The following is a 19,030-nucleotide window of genomic DNA, read 5'->3' as shown; positions in this document are numbered from 1 at the left end:
AATTTTTCTATTAATTATTTTGGTTGGAAAATTTAAGTTCATTAAGAAAAGTAGTTTAAGATGTGAGCTAAGAAGGAGCTTCATAATATCTAAAAAATCGAGTCAGAAATTAAAGATAAAATTTAGAAATTGGACAGACTGATAGATTTCAGATATCTCGTTGAGAGGGAGAATGGAAGCAAAATAGTTGAAAAGCTTACCGGAGGATATTCCAAATGAGGAAAACTTTTAGCAGTAGAGTAGAGATCGGGACAGATTTGACTCAAAGAAAGGGGTAGAAATATGGTTTATTTTCTTGATATAGCTAATAGCTATTATAGATTCAATTTTATTAACCAATCGGGGAAAGAAGGCTAGACTGTTATTTAGAAAGATGAAATTTTTGACAAAAAAAAAAATGAGCACCTTCTTCTTTATTTGATGTTTCTAGTTCTTCTAAGTTTAAACAGACCAGCGTCCTTGTAATTTAACAATGAAAAGGAGAAGATAAAAAAATTGTTTGGGATAATGCAGATATAAATATTTTTTCTATTGGTGGAGTTGATTTTATTGTGACGTCGTAGAGCGTGCATCTTAATAGAATTTCTAATAATTTAGATTACCATATTTGAATCAAATTACTAAATATTTTTTATATTTATTGGACGCTGTTGGATATGGCAAGTTTAAGTCAACATTTAGGTCTACAAGTCGATCAGGGGTCTCTTGCTACTACTATTGAAGCTATTGGCAAAATCTAGCATCAAGTAGAGAAATTAGGTTGAAAGGTTTACATGAGTTTAACAATGGAGGGAGAAGACTTCCAAAGGGTTTGTTAAAAAATGCCATAGATTATAGTAAGGGAAGCTCTGGAGGATATCATTTGTGAGAGAATTGATTCTACTCATAGAAGAGCTGACTTGGAGCCTTCTAACTTGTTAGAGCTCGAAGTTAACCCTACTAAAAGAAAGGCTGATCTGTAGTTATTTAATTGAATTGTCAAGGAAGCCTGGGGTTAGCTCAGTTTAGCTCGAGAGTTATTGCTGATTGGGTGTGCTAGAGGCAAATTTAAGGATAAGAAAACTCAAAAATTCTGCTCTAGTTCCACTTCAAATTCTGAAATTTATGGGTCTTCTCGGTTCCGGTACAGAGGAATACTTTGTTTGAAACCATTTAGCAAATCCATAGAATTCTAGTCGATTAACCCATTTTACGGTTGATCAGAACATAAATTTTGCTTTACGGTTGATCAGAACATAAATTTTGCTTTAAAGGATGTTATGATAGATGATTTCATTTAGCCTTCCTAAGAGAAGAAGCTTTTATCAGTAAAGGGAGAAGATTATTGATTCTCATAATAATCTCTGTGCCATTCTCATGATAAATTCACTTGGAAGAAAGGCAGGATTCATCCCAACGGATAGGGCTGGGGTAATCATGGTAAATAGTCTTGGAATAAAAGTATGATCAAACCCAGTTCCTATTCGGAGTGGGGTGATGGTAACTTTACACAAGATGTAAGGTAACTGGATTTCTCTCGATCGATAAATGGATCTAACTTACCTCAGCCTGCCGAGCAAATAATCCATATGATCTAATTCTCAAACCTAAAATCAACACCGGTCGAGTTTAAGTGGAACCCTACGTAAGAAGATTGAACAGTAAATATTTTATCATATTTCTTAAAAATACATTTTACCCGGGCATTATAGTAACATCTAATCATCTAATATTTATATTGCTCATGGAAATCGAAATGCATCAACAAGCATTTACAACGAGCATGAATAAGATGATTCTCCACATGCACTGCACGTGCACCACACGTATATAAAAAAATAGTAATGGGAATGCACCAAGGCGATCTGCCACATATAAACACTTCAGAATTTAGACGTCAATAAGTTTACATGGCAGGAGACCGGAAATGTTGGCCTGAAGTACCCAAAGTATGTTCCAATAGAAAAACAGCAAGAAAACCACTACAAAGCACTAGAAAGTCTTGGGCAATAATAGATCCATGAGTCAGGCCATAGCACACAGATCACAATATCAAAGCATATGCTAAATGAAATAGAAAGAGCAACAGACAACCATGTTCAAAAATCAAGGGCTGGCCCTTAGCCAAACAAAACTGTGAAGCATGAAGTCCAGAGTTGTTGAAGAGAAGAAGCAAGCCATCATTCCCGAAGATCGAATATCTGGTCAGATCGGCAACATTCAATTGTCAACAGACAGCTTCCTCCGCTTGTAGCGCACCATCACCTCCCCCTTGATCCCAACCACCATGGCGTTCCAGTCATTCTCAGGGAAAGGAGAAATCAGCTCGAACTCAAAGTTCCTCAACAAATGGCTCCATATTGCCTTTATCTGCAAGTAGGCAAAGGGCTCCCCGAGGCACCCATGCCTACCACCCCCAAAAGAAATGTACGAGAATGGGCCTGCAGCCTTGTCTTCCTCCCTTCCCGGGGCAAATCTATCAGGATCATACCTGTCTGGGTCCTTGTAGATATGAGGTAGCCGGTTAGCAAATGCCGGGGAAGTAGCCACAATGTGGCCCTTTGGAATATCATACTCTTTCCCCTCCTTTGTCTTCACGGTGAAGCCGCTATGTGAGTACCGGAGCAGCATTATCAGCGGAGGATGAAGCCTCAAAGCTTCCTTGATGCAGCGGTAGAGCACATCCATCTCTGATAGGATATCATGGTCGATCTTATTCCCATGCCGCCTCAAAATATCCTTCTGCTCTTCCAGAGCTGCTGAGAGGTATTCCTTATGGCGGTGGAGGTAAGCTCCAGTCCAGGCAGAGGTGATGGAACTGGTGTGCTGACCAGCAAAGAGCGCGGCAATGAGTAGTCCAGTGATTTCACCCTCAGTGGTCGGGCGGCCATCCTTGTATTTTGACTCAATGAAGCACTGCAACATGTCATCCTCAGATTGGCCGGATCTCTTGCGGGAGTTTATGATGGTGGAAAAGATTTCAGCAATCCTAGCACGAGCACGGTCACGGCGACGGTGGGCGGGAATCGGAAGGTAGGGGAAGATGACGCTGATGGGGCGCATGCCATTGTCAAGATCGTGGAAGAGTGCAGAGACATCATCAAAGAGCTTGTCCCTGACCTCCCTCCCTAAGAGGCATCGACTTGCAGTCAAAATGATGAGATGCTCAAGCTCATACTTTAAATCCACCGTGCCGCTTTCTCCCCACTTTGAGAAGTAATCCTGCAGAACATATGCAAGTTTTAGTAATGATAAAACCTTATGAAAAGCAACTTGTACAATGCCCAGCCATAAGCGCCAGTGATATGGATAACAAGTTCATATACAGGCACCACAATGTCTCGAATAATTTTCTCAATAATAATGATGACTTCAAAAATATTCCACACTGACTGGTAAGACCTTTTTGACATCTTGGCTGTTGAAACCTTGGAATGCATAAATTTATCATCCACCGTTTGTACTTAGAAATTCGGAGTGACAAGGGGGAAGCAAAGAAGCCAAAGACAGCTATCTCGAATGAGGTTGATGAAACTATAAAATTTATTTGAGCACTTTGAAATGTCATTAGGATCACTAAGTTTAATTAGATATTAAGAATATCATCTCTAACTAACAACTATAATTAATTAAATAAGCTATGAAAAAAGCAATTTAAAAAACAGATGTTCTTTTGGTTCCAGGCAATTATTTCCTATTTGAATTCAAATGCCAAATGTATGAAGGCAATGATCACTTTGCTTGACTAAGTTACACTTCCCCACTGTCTAGCTCCCGGTAGCTGGATATTTCAACGAAGGGTGCTGCACCCACTTCGGAATCTCCTGGGAAGCTCACTTCCACCCCACATCCCAACATCCAGCTCCATTTCCAGAAGCACTCTGGCTGGATAACTTAGTTCTAACCTCATGCTTCCATTGGGAGTTACCTCATTTTCAAAGGCAATGCAAGGTCTGTAGGGGCTGCAATGTCAGAGAAAATAAATCTACACTTTCAGAAACAGACCTGCAACATCCATTGGCATGCAAATGGTAATTTTGCTTACAAGACCCAGACCTAAAAATATTGAAATCCATAGCGAAAATAAAGAGGCCTGGAATCCCGGATTATAGTATAATAGAAACACTAAATTAAGTATATAAATGGAGAACATGATAAATGAAAGTTTCTAGAAGTAGCTTCCTTCTTTTAAAATGAATACATAGGCAAAGATTAGTAAAAGGGGCAATAATTAATGCATAACTCAGCAAGCAATTGAAGGGTTCATGCTAGGTGTTAGTCCCACTCAGAGACAGTCAACATTAGCATACCATGTTGGAAAAATTCAAAGGAGAAACAATTTCAGATCTTTTGAACTTTTCAGTTGCAAGCTTAGTTTTCTGATAATTGAAGAGACTAACCAGCTTGAAGAAGTGATTGGAAAAGCTCCACAATGCTAATTTTCAGATATCCTGAAATACCAAAGTTGGAAGAAGAAGAGAGTAGTTTGAGCCAAAATATATTGATCAACTAGCTCATTATATTAGTCCTTGTTTAGTATTTTGAAGGAAAAGGTGACTCATGAAACTTCCTCCTTTTCTTTGTTTTTGATGAACTAATTCCTTGATTGGAAACTCACCTATATCAGTTCATTCAACATTGACAGGACATTCCAGAAAATCATGCATTTTGGAATGAGAGCATCAAGCAGAGAACTGGTAGCATCAATAGTCAATTGGCATTCATGACACAAACAATTTAGGGAGCTAGAGGTGGGAAACTTATAAGATGTCAAAGCATGACTTGTGGAAGTTTCAAAGATGATCGCTTGCAGAAGGTGCCAGTATATGAGCTAAAGATTACAAGGCCATATGGGACCAAGCAAGCATGGTTTATTTGATTAACAAATAGTGTAATTGCTCCTGTGGAATGTTGAAACCACTCATGATCCCAGGTGTCCTAGTAATTAGGAAACCAGGGAACACCTCAACTATGTGAAGGGAAGTTCATATGTCACCGCAGTTTAAACTTCCTTATTAATATGACTGCATGAAAATGATGAAAGCTTGAAAAAGTCCACATGTTACCAAGGTTGAAAAAACTGCAGCAGTCACACACACAAGCAAACATGCACATGCATGCCCACACACTGAATGAAGAGTGAAACAAAATATTTGTCACAGATATCAGACCACAAAAATGAATCAGGACAGTCTAACAGAGATGGTTAAGAAATTGCATCTCCTAACAAAGAAAGCCTCAAGATAAATCATTATTATAACCTTTTCTAAGAAAGAAAATCTCATGTCAGAGTGTGGTCAAATTGTAAAAATAGTAGTCCAACAAATTATTACCATAATTTCAAACTATATTGGACCATAAAACTGAATCAGGACAATATAACAGAAATAGTTAACAGGTCGTATTCCCTAAGAAGGAAGCCTCAACATAAATTAAGCCAGAACAAGGTGCTGAAAGTTCAACAAACACAAACGCATGAAAAGTACAAAGAGTTTAACGAAGCGATAATCTTAATAGTGGTATCATAGAGTTGGCAGGTCACCATCCATAACTTTGTTCTTAATCAATTTGGCTATAACTTTGTTCTTAATCAATTTGATCCATATTTCACTAGCTGGACCAGTTTTTTGTGATCACCAAACACCCCAAGTAATGTACCACAGGAACAAACTGCACCTTAGATAAGGCATTCTCTATAAACCAACCAACATGAGTTTCTAGGTGGTATATAGACTAATTTCTACATGCAAATAATAGCTAGATCAAATAAAGCTACTCCAAGCAGTTCATCATTGTTGCTTGAGATATATGTAACAGCAGTTACAACCTAAATATCCTTCTATGGTGACAAAGTGTTAATTATTGGTATGCAAAGGAAATAAAATTGTTCAGGAAAGCATATTAACTTTTTTGGGGAACTTTAAAAAAAATAAAAGAACAATCTGAAGGATTGAGACTAATACAATACTGTAAATTTTATTTCTAAATATATGAAATAATTTATGCATACTTCAGTTTTTGTTGGTGAATATGGAATCAAATTTTTGGCAATAATTCCAACCTCTTGAACCTCATGGGTTTGTTTTGCTTAAAAGAGAGCAATATAAAATTATTGACACTGAAACTGACTGGTCATATCAATATCCATGTGGACCTAACAATTTTATTCTGCAACACTTATTAGTGGAAAAATAGTAATTACATCATGAAAATAGCAATTTTAATTCCCAAAATTACAAACTTTGAGGGGATTTTTTTTTAAAAAAAGGGACAATCTAAAGCATTGAGACTAATACAATACTGTAAATTTTATTTCTACATGTATGAAATAATTTAAGCATGCTTCTTCTTTTTTTTTTTTCTTTTTTTTTTTCTTTTTTGTTTGTGTGTGTTATGCATGGGGGGGGGGGGGTGCGGGGTGGATATGGAATCAAACATTTGACAATAATTCCAACCTCTTTAACCTTATGGATATGTTTTGCTTAAAGGATAGCAACATAGAACAACTGACACTGAAACTGACTGGTCAAATCAATATCCATCTGGAATTGACAATTTAATTCTGTAACAAATATTAGTAGAAAAATAGTACTTATGTGATGAAAATGGATCTTATCCTTTCAATCCCTTATGTTGAAACCAGACAAAATTAAAAGGTACAGAGAATAATTTCAAATATCAGTATCAGATCAGATTTGGCTATAAGCACCGTAGCATTAAAAGCACAGTGTGGATTAATATATATGAATGCTCATATCAATCTGAAAAGTTCTCATAGATTAACTTCATCAATAGCATGTTCATTTCATCCAGATAACCATTTTTAATCAGAGAGAACAAGTCAAACCATTCACTGTAAACTTTGAGCAACAAATAAATATATATATAGAGAGAGAATGTCGTCGATGTGTAACTAGTGCAAGTTCCTATATGGATTTAGATATATGTACCTCAGCTTCCATAACCATCTGATCCACATAACTCCTCAATTTGGTCACCCTCAGCGCCTCAGTGAAAAACCGGAACTGCTCCTGCCTGATTGAGTAATCCACATCAAAGACGACCCCAGGCCCAAAAGTAGGCACATTGAACTGGTAAACCTCCTGCTGGCTAAGCTCCACCTCCGGGGCCTTGAAGAAATGTGCCGAGACCTCAGGGCCAATGAAGAAGGTGATGCGCCTGTTCAACACATTCACCGTGAAGACACTCCCAAGCTTCTTATACTCCTCTCTGATCATCACAACGGGGCCTTTCATGAACCGGAGCAGCCCCCCAATGACTGGCAAAGCCTTCACAGTTGGCGGCAGCTGTTTCTTGGACCTGGGCGCAAGAGCAGCGCAAACAAGCTTCACAAAGACAATGGTCGCCAGAAACAGAAGCCCAGCGCTCAGAAACATATTGTTTTCCTTCAGATCCATCATTGTAACGCAAATCTTCCGAAAGATCGGCAGAATCTGGAGGAAAAAAAAATTGGAAAATTCGTTGAAAGAATGCAAACCATCAGATCAAATAGAAGAAAAATCCATCAGATCCTATGAAAACGAGTTGAAAACCACAGAAATGGGCAAAAAGTGTGGAAAGCATTGGAAAACGTAGTTCAGTCTGGATCAATATAATTTAGAGGGAAAAAAGCAGCAGAATTCGCAGAAGAAAAAAAAAAAGGGTAAAAAGATCAGAAAATCTTGAGGAGAATCCCTCCTTTTCGATGATAGCGAGTTCAAATCCTGAGAACATGGCACAAAAAATGCGAAATGCAGCGGCAATAAGAGCATCAGATGGTACATCGATCATAGAATCTGGAGAAAAAGAGCAGAAAAAGTTCGTGGAAAGAAAATCTTAAAAATGTCTCTGTTTTGATAACAACGAGTTCAAATCCCGAGAAGGAAAAATGAAATGCAACAGTTAGAAGAGCTCGTTTCAGATCATTTATCGATCAGCAAAAATCTAGAAGGAAAAAGGAGCAGCAGAATTCAAGTAAATTAGGCAAACGATCACGAAAAAAGAATCTTAGACCAAAAAACCTTACGAATCACCGCCAACTGAGTCCAGATCACAAAAGAGCAGCAAAAAAAAGGAAAAAAAAAAAAAAAAGGCTCTCTTTTAATGAAAACATCGCTCGCTGAGAGCAGACCTCGATTGAAGAAAACACTCCCCCAGCACCGGCAGACAAAGAACGCTAGGGCTGACCACGACGAGACCTGCGACAAAAACAAACAAATCGAGCTCACAACAAGAAGAAAAGGAGCAAAGAGAAAGAATTTAGGTGTCGGATAGGGATCACCTCAAACTAGTGAGACATCCAAGGATTTGAAAAAATGGAAAGAGGGAGAGAGATTTTATTAAATAGGAGAAGAGTGGTGGGGAAAAAAGAATCTAATTAATTTTTAAAGAGGGGAGGGAGAGGAGAACCGGGGGCGGAAACAGGGGAAGGGAAGGCCGTGTCAGGGAGTGAATTTAATTATTATTATTTTTTTTCCTTAATATTCGTGCACCGATTTGCAAACACTTCACCCACGGGTGCATTCGTTCCGCTCCGCCGGCAGCAGCCCCTTTCGCCACGTTCAGCAAGATTGCCGTAATCTAGAAGAGACTGAGGGTTGAAAATCCGGAATCCAATCCACCGCCGCACGCTACCAATCGGGTTCGGGTCGTGTCTTTCGCCCGAAAGAATGATCGATCTTTTTTTATTGGGTATCCATGGCATCGTATTTTGCACAACTTTTTGAAGTATCAGAACCAATATTGAACTGCTTTAAAAATTGTGCAAAATGCATTCTAATGGTTCACCTAATAAAAGGATAAAGACCATCCTTTCACATCAAAGATACAACTCACAGCCCCCACCAATGAGGCCTAACTTTCCATGTATCCCTACATATACGGCCCTATCACAATAATCATCATTATCATCATTTCTATTTTATTTTATAATAATTATAACAGTAACAATAATAATAATAATAATAAATTTTATTTTAGAAATAAAATAAAAAATTTGATCTCTCATTAATGTTTTTATAGTCGGTCATAAAAAAAAAATATACAAATATATTTTGACAGCTCGACTGAGATACTGAATAATTGTTTATGTATCCATACAACTTATAAGCATGATGATTCCTCCGTGTTAGATTGCAAAATCCAACAAATAATTCACCCCAACCTCATCAATCACTTCATTCAACCATCATCTCAAAAATTACTTGCGATCAATAGTCTATATTTCCTTTTTAGAGGAGAGAAATATGACCAGTGCTTTTACTTATAACATCAGATACATTACAAAGATCTAAATATATTCAGATGAATCGGCAAAGATGAGGTCCTATAGATGGTGCGAGTGGGTTTTAGCATTGTAAATGCATAGGCTCTACATTTGACCCAAGACACACGAGCAGTGTTTTAAGATGAAAAAACTGTAGATAGATGAGCGATCATCAGCTTTTTCTGGCACAAATCACTGGTACCGAAGAATAAGAGCATTCAAGAAAAATAAATAGAATAAAATTATTTCATCAAAGTAATGTCCCATTTTGTACTCTTAATGTTTTTGGAGATGAGAATTATTGAGAAGGTACGAATGTAAAAGTATAACCTGACGCAGACTACTTAAGTGAAGTCCCATCAATTGTAACCCAAAGTGCACTTATGTCATATAGGGCTGCGCAAAAAGCTTGTCGAACTGGGAATCCAATCCTAATTGACCTCTTGAATCGGCCTACATCAATTTTTTTATATATAAAAAATAATTGGTTTGATTGAGAGTTGAGAATGTCTTGAATTGAAAAAATTCGAAAAATAGAGTTTGTACTCTAGCATTTGTTACCGACAACAAGACACTCTCCTGAATGCTGTCTTCTAGCTTCCACTCCTGGGTTTGAGCTATTATCATACAAGCAATGAGAGTATATATATGCGATCAAAATAGAGCAAGAAAAACTAATGATAACACACCCTCATCCACCCTCACTTGGTAAAGAAGTTTTTGGCAAGGTATGATTACAATATGAATTGAGGATACTAATGGCCCTTTGACATATATGAAGAAAAATAGAATTACCATACAAGTCAGGAGATCCTCAACATGTTTCATCAACCATTCATCAGTCAAAGGTTCCCCAAAATATTCCAAAATAACTGATGCATTCACAAACTATTCAAATTTCTAGATTATGCAAATTAACTTAAAGTTTTCACTAAATACTCTGTACATAATTTATTAAAGATGTAACCCATGGGTTGATTGCATTTGAACCATTGTGCTATATTGCAAAACAACTGCCCCCTACTAGGGGCCCCATATAGTAATTTGGATTGTCGATCCTATGGCTAAAATACCTACCCTGATTCAGCCAACTCTGTTCAGACCTGTTGAATCTAACAGCTTGAGGTGGAAAAAGGAGGAGTAAAAACCGAAAAGAAAATTATTCTGCCTTCTCTAGTAAGAAGTGTCAAGTACCTCATACCTTGAATATGGAAATATGTGCATGCTGCAGAGAGAATTGACAACGCCTGGGACAAAGGAGGCCATTGAGCTCAAGTTGGCAGCAGCCAACGAAAACAAAGAGAGAAATGCAACAAAAGAAAAGGGATGCAGTATATACATCTATTTCAATTTTCTAGATGTAGAATTTACACAGTGAATTTATTGCTCGTCAATTACAAAAGATCCCTCCATCTTCTTCTCTAGTGACAATGTAGGGGCAAAGTTTAGAGGTGAAAACATGTCATCGACACTAGATGATGGTGCAGGTTTGAACTCATATGGACCACCTCTCGCTCCCCAGACCTGATGATATCATAATACAATCAGAATCTTTTTCCCCTTTCTTTGCTAAACAATCAGTAATTTTGTGCTTCCAAAGAAAGACAACAATCAATCGAGGGAATATAAAATTTTATGCTCAAGACACTAAACCTGATTTCCTTCATCATCATAGCCCCTATCCCAAGTATGTACTTCGCCATTTTTGTAAATTGCAAGCTCCGACGTGCAATATGTCGCACCATTCTGTTGATAACCACTTTGTAAGAAACAGCACTGCTTCTAAAGGAATAGTTATGGAGTCAAGGAAAATCAGTTCATTCACCGGAAACCCAAGGAAACTGCAGGAGAAAGTATACAGAAGGGTACCCAGGAATTAGGGAAGCCATCAGGTGGAGTTGAGCCTTCGTATAAGCAGCGCTTTCCACGTTCACAGCGCGAAAGGTGTATGGTTGTTAAATGTTCTGCAATATCCTGAGCACCCAACATCAAACTTCAATTTATGGACTATAATTTTGCCAACTTGCAACACTGGGAAGTTCCACATTAATAAAACTAAAACTGAGATAAAAACTGGTCAGTGACAATGTGAACGAAGCACATAAGGAGCTAATATTTTAATTGAAATCATTAGTCATTGGCAACAGAAGAAATATTTCAGGGATTTGTCACACAAAAGTAAATACCAGCTAAGCCCAAAAAAAAAAAACAAAAATTAAAGCATGGAAATCAAATACAGTTGCAGCTGTTGATGTGAACAAATGGTATGGGAATGAGTTCTAATTGCTTGAAAACATTCAAGTGCTGGGAAGTCTAATACACCCTCAAGAGAAAAGATCAGCATCCATCAGAATCCTGAAGGTGATATGAACTACAGGTTTTTATAAATAACAACAGAATTTTTTTCTTCAAGTTTTTTTATATTTCTCATTTCTTATCATACTCCTCATGTAAATCCTTTCTCATCTATATCATGGAAACCAATAACCCTGGATGGTTCTGCCTGCCGAGATCCACCATCTCATTCAGCCTGCAGTATCCGGGATGCCCAAATTTGCATGGGTGCTTCATGTTGCACTATGGCAGTGTTTGATTCAGGAATAAAGAAAGCACAAAGCTTGGATTATGCCTGCCAAACAGCCTTCAAAACAAAGCCATACACGAGGATAGGTTATGCCAGCCAAATTGCTGGTGCCAGGTTAACTATTCAAAGAGGAAGATATGCCTTTCAGCTTTTTTGATGGACAAAGCCGCTTTCAGCTAAAAATAAGTACAAAAATTGCAGCAAAAAAAAGAAAAGAAAAGAAAAGAAAAATTGCAACACAAATTTTTGAATAGGCAATGCTACTGTTATTCCACTTATTCTTATTTCTGAATCATATTCAACTTGTAAGGCAATAAAAACAGAAGAAATATATGGGAACACATGATGAGAACAAAATATAGTTAGGAAAAGAATAAGATATCCGGGCAAAACAGAGCACAGAAATGGGCTGCTTAGGAATAAAGAAGAATGTCCTCAGTTTTATTGGGTATCTTCATGCTTTAGTCGGAGTAATAAACATGGAAATGCATGTTTCAAAGTCAAGATCTTGTATTCAGGAAATTGTTGGAATATTGTGTGACATGTTTGTCATTTCACCACTTTTCCTGTTTCTCTCCTTTTAATTAAAAGGTTCTAAACTCTAATCAAAACAAAGGAATATTGTGCTGATATGGTTTCTATCATGGAGGCAGGGAGAAGGTGATGAATATACCTGAATGGTCATTGCTCAAGGAGTTCAGGCAGGAATATTAAAAGTGAAATGCCCTCAATGCCCTATCTTTTAAATTCAAAGCTGAAAAATTTTCAGCCAAAAGAATGTGAATAACAGGTCACATTATAATGACAAAAAGTATTCAGTAAAGTTGAGCTGTTTATTGGTTATGTAACATGGTCAGAACTTTCAAAATTATTTAATAAAAATTTAAGTTCCACAACAATTGAATCTCGAGACTCTTCGTCAAGATATCCTTATTAACTTGGAAGGAAAACAGCACCATTATGGTAATCTGAACACATGAAGCATGGCAGCATTCTTCATCTACTTGAACAACTTTTTTGAATAATCTATTGTATGATCGTAGCTGCACCAGCAATTCACCACATTATGTTTAAGAGTATAACTTGGCAAATATATTTCTACCTTTCTCAATCATGAGTTTATTGTTTTTCCCTATTGGGTCATTTAAATTGCATAGGATTATTTGCTAAGTCTTAATAAAGACAAGTGTTTATACAATAAAAAATGTATCTTACAAACTTTCCAAGTACAATTGATTGTGTCTGGAGTTTTAGTATTCAATGGGAAAATGCAATTTTAGTCTGAATCACATATTATAAGACGTCAGCTGCTAATCACTGATAATTCAATACTTCCCAGAGACAGTGGGGAAGTCATGTAGAGCACCATAATATATGTATCAGAAAATGTTCTCATTTCATGTTGCAAAATAATTGTACTACAATTTGATAGGAAACCCAGAATTATTAACCTGGAGAACATATTGAAGATTTCAACTAATACAGGTTATCATATGCAATAAGCCATACCTCGATAACTTCTTCTGGCTGTGGTCGCTGGTCCTTTGGACGGTCACAAAAGTTTTTGTACTCTTCCACATCCCTTATTGCATATGAACTTAACTGTCATTGATGTCATAGGATTAGATGCCCAACAAAACAAGGCCAGCTCCAATTTTGTCTATTGAAGTGTTACCGACAAGCATAAAGATTTCTAGTGATTCAGGGAAAGTTACATTTTCCTAAGCACATTTATCTCTTCTAACTCAATACATTCCTTGTAAGTTGAGATAAATCAGTGCCTTATGCAAGGACATACTGGTAAATTCAAATATATGTTTCAGAAGACTTCAAACAGTGGCAATATATGAGAGTACACATGCACAAGTCAGACATTTGTCTCCTTTGATGTGACACATGAATCAAGAACTGATCTCACCTCAACATCACATTTTATTTCCTTTGGGCAAGGCTTCACCATATAAAACCTCTGCAGTAACAAAGGCATGGACAGTCAGCATCATTTACAAAATCGAGCAGCATGATTGGCATCTCAATTCAAAAGCAGAGATGTTGCACAAAATGCATAAAATTATGGGCGATATGACAGGAAACATATAAATTGTCGCAACCGAAATAATAAAGGAAAAAAGAACTCAGATGCCCACTGTGTAATCCTTTTGCTCCTCTTTGACTTACTTTTCTATACTTAATACTTCTCTTCTATGATCAAAAGTAAGAATAATCAGTGTTAGAATCTGCAGGCCTTATCTTATCTATTCGGTATAGATCAAAGACATATTTGATGAGAAGGCACTGGAACATTCTCACATATAAAGGTATGGATAAGATATCTTGATGCCCATTTTACTGATCTCATTCCAAAAGGAAGATTGTGGAAATAAAAGACTATAGACCCCTACGTTTTCTAAATATGATGTATAAGATCACGAGCTCAAGTGTTGGTTCAGAAGATGAAAGAGAAAGGAAAATGGCTAATTCAAGTGCAACAGTTAATGGACATGTCTATCAAGAGAACTCTATTGGACTAAAAACACATTAGAATTAACATAATAAATGAACAGTCAATAATACATGTAAAGATGACAAGAAAAGACTGCGATCATGGCACTTCTTAGGTAAGTTATGGGATATGATGGGTATAACTAAGGAAATAGAATGATTGTGTTGTTTATTCTTGATCTAGCTACAGTCTTAGCATCTCAGACAAGGTCCAACAGCACCCCATCATCCCTCTTTTTTTATCTTTTGTGGTGGAAAATTGCCATACATTTCACAAATATAAGACAAGAAAAGGACTTCATTGAGGGAAAGAGCATGCAAAGGTGTCATCTCCTTGTACCATTTTGTTATCTTCAATGTACTAGCAGTATCCCCTTGCTCTTATCACGACAGCCACAAAAAACATGTCGACATTAGTATTATCATTTTATTTTGATCAGATAGGGAGCTTAGGAATCAAAAAAAGTGAGAGGGCTGTTGTCAAGATACATATGCAGGAGGACAGAGTAGAATTTTGGTTATTATGCTGGACAAGTTGATCATATATTGTTGAAGCAGATTCGCCTCATGACTAGTGCTGCAAACAGATTAAAGCAGCTAACCAACCAAAAGATCTGAGTTACCTGGACCCTTGGTTGACTTCATAGCCTGCACCTGCCACTTCAAATGGATATGGTACAACAATTTAGTATTGGTCCAGAAGAACTTTTTAGAGATGTTTCAACTATCTCACACTTGACACACACCCAACACCCGACCATCATACCCAAGTCCATGTGACATAGCCAAGAACTACTCAACTTAATCTGGAAAGTTTCTATTTGGATCAAATTCACATCTAAAAGATTGAGGATCAAATTTGTGTTAAAAAGCTTGATCTATTTATTACTATAATTAAGGTCTAGATCAGGACTAGTTACAACCAAACTAATGCAAACCAAGAGTTCCTAACCAAATTCTAAGATACAAACAGAAACTGATTTCACATGGTTCTGAACAGATCCAATAAACTAGACAAAATGCAACCAAACTTATGAATTCATAAGGAACCGCATCTCATTCAATTGCAATTGCATTAGGTTTTCATATCACCAAAAAGGACCAGGTCCATATCATGCTCAAATCTATCCCAGCATGGTTTGACCTGTTTACACTCCCATTCATTACAGTGATCCTCCGATGAAGAGACTCTACAGAATAAAAAGTCTAAGAGAAGCTAGCTCAACTTTGGAAGGAGGAAATCATTCTAAATGTACGGGAAGTTTAATCTAAGCATGTTACATGTTGAATTTCCAAGCATCCGAGGTCAATATTTAATGCATCCACTAAGAAGCAAAAGAAGTGTTGAAAGTTTGAACCATGCAGAGAGATTTCTTGTCAGGAGGTGGATGAGGAGAGATCGCTACAATAACATAGTTTTCTTGACAAAAAAGACAAGAGAGGAATTGTTTGAATGAGCTAAACATGAAGTAGGTTCCTCCGGAAAGTGGTTAGGAGGCTATGCACTAAGGATTGGCACAGAAAACTTATGTTCTTGGTCGAATTTACATAAAAACAAGTTTTATTTAAAAAATGTGGCAATTAGGATGACAGCATGGAATAGTGATCAGCATTCGAAACATCTTGGCATTTTGTTCCTCCAGCTTTCCGAAGTGTACCAAATTAAATATTCCTTAGACAAGAACTTATAGCAGAGAGAGAAGCTGGAGTGTGGTCCTCAATCCTAATATTAAAAGTGAATTATGGGAGGAGAAAATCAGGTTGCATTGCTCTATGTTTGATTGCCATAATCAAAGTGAATACTGGCATACATGATAACCAATTCTATGTTCAGTGACCGCTATGTTTTATAAGTGGACAAAATCAAATAACAGAGAATTCTTTAGGCTTCACATAAGATTCAGGCCTAGGAATGGATGTACTTCAAGGCAAATGTTGCAAAAGGGGTAATTCAGATCTCCACCTTTATTGTGCCTTTTTGCCACCATGGAACCAGATTTTTGGCTAAGTGAACCATCCTACAACATTAGCAGAAGATATGCAGTCATTGACTAACCATAGCAAATAAAAAAGAAAAGGCTGGATTTTTCCAGTATTTTATCATATGCTACGTGAAAGGAGGTTTTGGAAGAATGAAATACAATGATCAAATTCTTGGACCTTGATGGGGTTCTAGAAGAACATAACCATGATGACAACTAGCTGGAGAAGAGGGAATGCCTCTTTCTTTCTAATACCCTACTGAAGTAACGAGGTAGTTGTGCTTACTTTTTTTTCCCTGATTACAATTTCTTTGTTTTGATGCATCTCTTCTTTGTTGCCTTGATATGGTAGGCAAAAGCCTCATTTAAGTTATTTTACTTCTCTACTGTTTTTTACGTCCAATGATTTTTCCATTACTTCATGGCAAACATCTAATTTCTTATTCAATCGTCTCTTAGGAAAACATTTAGTTTGTTTTCAACTCAAAACAATTGTTTCAGATTGCTCACATTCAGCATCCAAAGTTTTGCATCTCTTTGCATTTTATATGTTCAGTTTAAGTAGAAGAAATTAGGAAAAGAGATAATTTGAGTAATTGACAAGAGAGAATTGATCGTGAAAGACCAACATATCAGTATTGGTTAAGTATAGAAGCAAGCGCATTAAAGAGTTTAGATGCTAGGGCCAAGTAACAGGTATGTGGCATGCAGGATGGAAGTAATCATACCTGTCGAAAAGGTTTCTGTGGACTTCTCCAGAATGCCTGTCACAAAAGAAGAGCTATTAGCAGATATTTTACAAACAAGAAAATAAAATAGAATAGAATAACTAAATGCTAATGAAAGGTCATGTAGCTGCACAAACTTGCTCAAAGTACAGCACTCTTGAACCATCAACCATCTCTGTTGCTGGACACATAAGCATTCTGCAGATAGAAAGAATAACAACTATTGGAAATGTAAATATATTTATTTATTTAAGGAGGGAAAAAACATTATATCAAAATGCTGGGCACGAGTGAGGCAAAGATTTGTTGAAGGCATAGATCAAGATATGTACCAAGATTTTGATCATCATGCAGTGAGAAAAAGCCATCTAGAATTCTACTCTAGCACTGAGCTGGTCTACTTGTGTAAGTCAGCACATAGAGCAAAACCACAAAACCTCTTCCATTAAGTCAAGAAATCTTCGAATAGATAGTTGCAAGAAGATTTCGTCATCATGCTTACAGTTATCATTGCCAAAGTTATAAGTATCTTCATTTATGTTATCTTAGTTAGTCAAAGTTATGTACTTGTTCCCCTTCTAGGTTCTAGCTCAGTTGAATTTGAATCCGAGCACCAAGGTATCAAAACAAGCTAACCTCAAAGAGAAAGAAAAACCAGCCACAGCTGATAAATTTCATTCCAGTATTGAAGAAAGCTATAATTTCCTTTTTAGTTGAACAGTGCTGAACTTTCTTATGGAAATAGCAAACAGAGGGGCTAACCAATTCCAACTCCAAGTTAATAACACCCAAGTCCAGCAACAAAACAACCAAAACATCAAACAACATCCATACCAAAAACAAAGCAGGGACCTCTGCCCACCTCACAAAATCTAAACTTGACATGGAAAGGTGGACAAAAACTAACAAATTCAATATGTTATGGGAGTTCAAGAATACTCAATATCCAAAGTAAAATGCTCACCTTATATTGAAATAATTGTCAGGATCTCTACGAGCTTGCTCTCGAGAAAACTTCAAAAACCCAATCGAACCAAAGAAAGAAATTAGGAAGAGGATCAGACCACTAACTTAACCAACTGAAATCTAAATCAAACTACACGAAGCCAAAACAGTGGAACCCAGTAAGAGGGGGCTTACCTTCTCGCCGGAGAGGGCTTCGGCGACGGCACGGGCGTGGTCCCACCTGGTGGTGGCCTTCCTCAGCCTCTTCAATACAAGCGCCCCGCCGAAGAGGACCAGCGCCTTGAGGACCCATCCCCGTGCTCGGCTCCCTCCACCGCCCGAGTCCGAATCCGTTCCCATCTGTCCCCTCGGCCCTTTCCCCTCGAAATCGAATCAACTGCACAAGAAACCGATCGGAAAAAACAAAAATCCCACTTGATCCACTGCTACCAACCAAGAGAGTTATCGGAAGAAATCAAGAAACGAGAAAGAATCCAACTCTACCGTTAATTCAGGGACGAATTCGTTGAAATTAAAATAAAAGAGAAAGAGATGGGAGAAGAGGGGAGGGTTTATCTTCTAAATTCCTCTGGTTTCGAAGTCGTAGGACTGCTAAATCGGTGCGGCCGCGGCACTCTGGGAAGGGTAGCAAGGAAGTCGAGGAGAAGATGGCTAGGCTTGCTTCGGGTTCGGCCAATCAATGGAAGGGTGAGTTAAAAAAAAAAAAAAAAAAAAAAAAAAAAACCTCTATGATTAGAGATAAATTATACTTACGAGTTACAATCGGTAATCTTACTTCCACAACAGTTATTTTTATCCAACACCCTTATTCATAATTTAAGAAAATATTAATCAAATCATTAATTTTAAATAAAATTCAAACGTCATGTTAGAAAATATAACAACCATTCAAGGACACCAAAAAAAATTGTGGCATCTTCCTTCCCATTCAAGAGTAATTTTGGTTTTTCACATAAAATAATAGGTTTCACTAGCATTGTTAATTTTACCGATATTAGATGTAAGTATAATAAATATAAATTTG

The 19,030-nt window shown here is 37.2% G+C and overlaps 2 protein-coding genes across 6 annotated transcripts; both read right to left on the bottom strand.

The window, feature by feature from the left end:
- Window positions 1-1,821: 1,821 nt before the first annotated feature.
- Window positions 1,822-8,399, bottom strand: LOC105051084 (obtusifoliol 14-alpha demethylase). The gene is made up of 4 exons (XM_010931370.4): window positions 8,261-8,399; window positions 8,111-8,177; window positions 6,930-7,433; window positions 1,822-3,201 (listed from the first exon to the last, which is right to left on the bottom strand). Exons 3-4 carry the CDS (start codon window positions 7,398-7,400, stop codon window positions 2,200-2,202), a joined length of 1,473 nt encoding a protein of 490 aa, XP_010929672.1. The 5' UTR covers window positions 7,401-7,433; window positions 8,111-8,177; window positions 8,261-8,399; the 3' UTR covers window positions 1,822-2,199.
- Window positions 8,400-10,472: 2,073 nt separating this feature from the next.
- LOC105051083 (chromophore lyase CRL, chloroplastic) lies at window positions 10,473-18,647 on the bottom strand. 5 transcript variants are annotated; one of them, XM_073243136.1, is made up of 11 exons: window positions 18,490-18,630; window positions 18,181-18,382; window positions 18,005-18,054; window positions 17,178-17,238; window positions 17,041-17,076; window positions 13,747-13,797; window positions 13,338-13,430; window positions 11,114-11,218; window positions 10,898-11,026; window positions 10,584-10,768; window positions 10,473-10,491 (listed from the first exon to the last, which is right to left on the bottom strand). In XM_073243136.1, exons 2-10 carry the CDS (start codon window positions 18,343-18,345, stop codon window positions 10,625-10,627), a joined length of 834 nt encoding a protein of 277 aa, XP_073099237.1. In that variant the 5' UTR covers window positions 18,346-18,382; window positions 18,490-18,630; the 3' UTR covers window positions 10,473-10,491; window positions 10,584-10,624. The 5 variants fall into 5 exon arrangements, with proteins under 5 accessions (XP_073099237.1, XP_029122268.1, XP_010929667.1 ...); XM_029266435.2 differs by lacking the exon at window positions 10,473-10,491 and having other exon boundaries at window positions 10,537-10,768; window positions 10,898-10,990; window positions 18,490-18,647; XM_010931365.3 differs by lacking the exon at window positions 10,473-10,491 and having other exon boundaries at window positions 10,537-10,768.
- Between the last annotated feature and the right edge of the window lie 383 nt (window positions 18,648-19,030).

Source organism: Elaeis guineensis, chromosome 9, assembly GCF_000442705.2.
Source record: "Elaeis guineensis isolate ETL-2024a chromosome 9, EG11, whole genome shotgun sequence".
In the NCBI taxonomy this organism is placed as follows: Eukaryota; Viridiplantae; Streptophyta; class Magnoliopsida; order Arecales; family Arecaceae; genus Elaeis; species Elaeis guineensis.
The sequence above is the reverse complement of the archived record's forward strand: the minus strand, read 5'-3'. Positions and strand labels throughout refer to the sequence as shown.

Coding starts and splice junctions, on each gene's coding strand:
- LOC105051084 (XM_010931370.4), bottom strand. CDS start 7,400: ATGATGGATCTGAAGGAAAACAATATGTTTCTGAGCGCTGGGCTTCTG. Junction 3,202..6,929: donor AGATGGTTATGGAAGCTGAG/GTACATATATCT, acceptor TATGTTCTGCAG/GATTACTTCTCAAAGTGGGG.
- LOC105051083 (XM_073243136.1), bottom strand. CDS start 18,345: ATGGGAACGGATTCGGACTCGGGCGGTGGAGGGAGCCGAGCACGGGGA. Junction 17,077..17,177: donor GAGTGCTGTACTTTGAGCAA/GTTTGTGCAGCT, acceptor CTTTTGTGACAG/GCATTCTGGAGAAGTCCACA. Junction 11,027..11,113: donor ATGGCTTCCCTAATTCCTGG/GTACCCTTCTGT, acceptor CTATTCCTTTAG/AAGCAGTGCTGTTTCTTACA.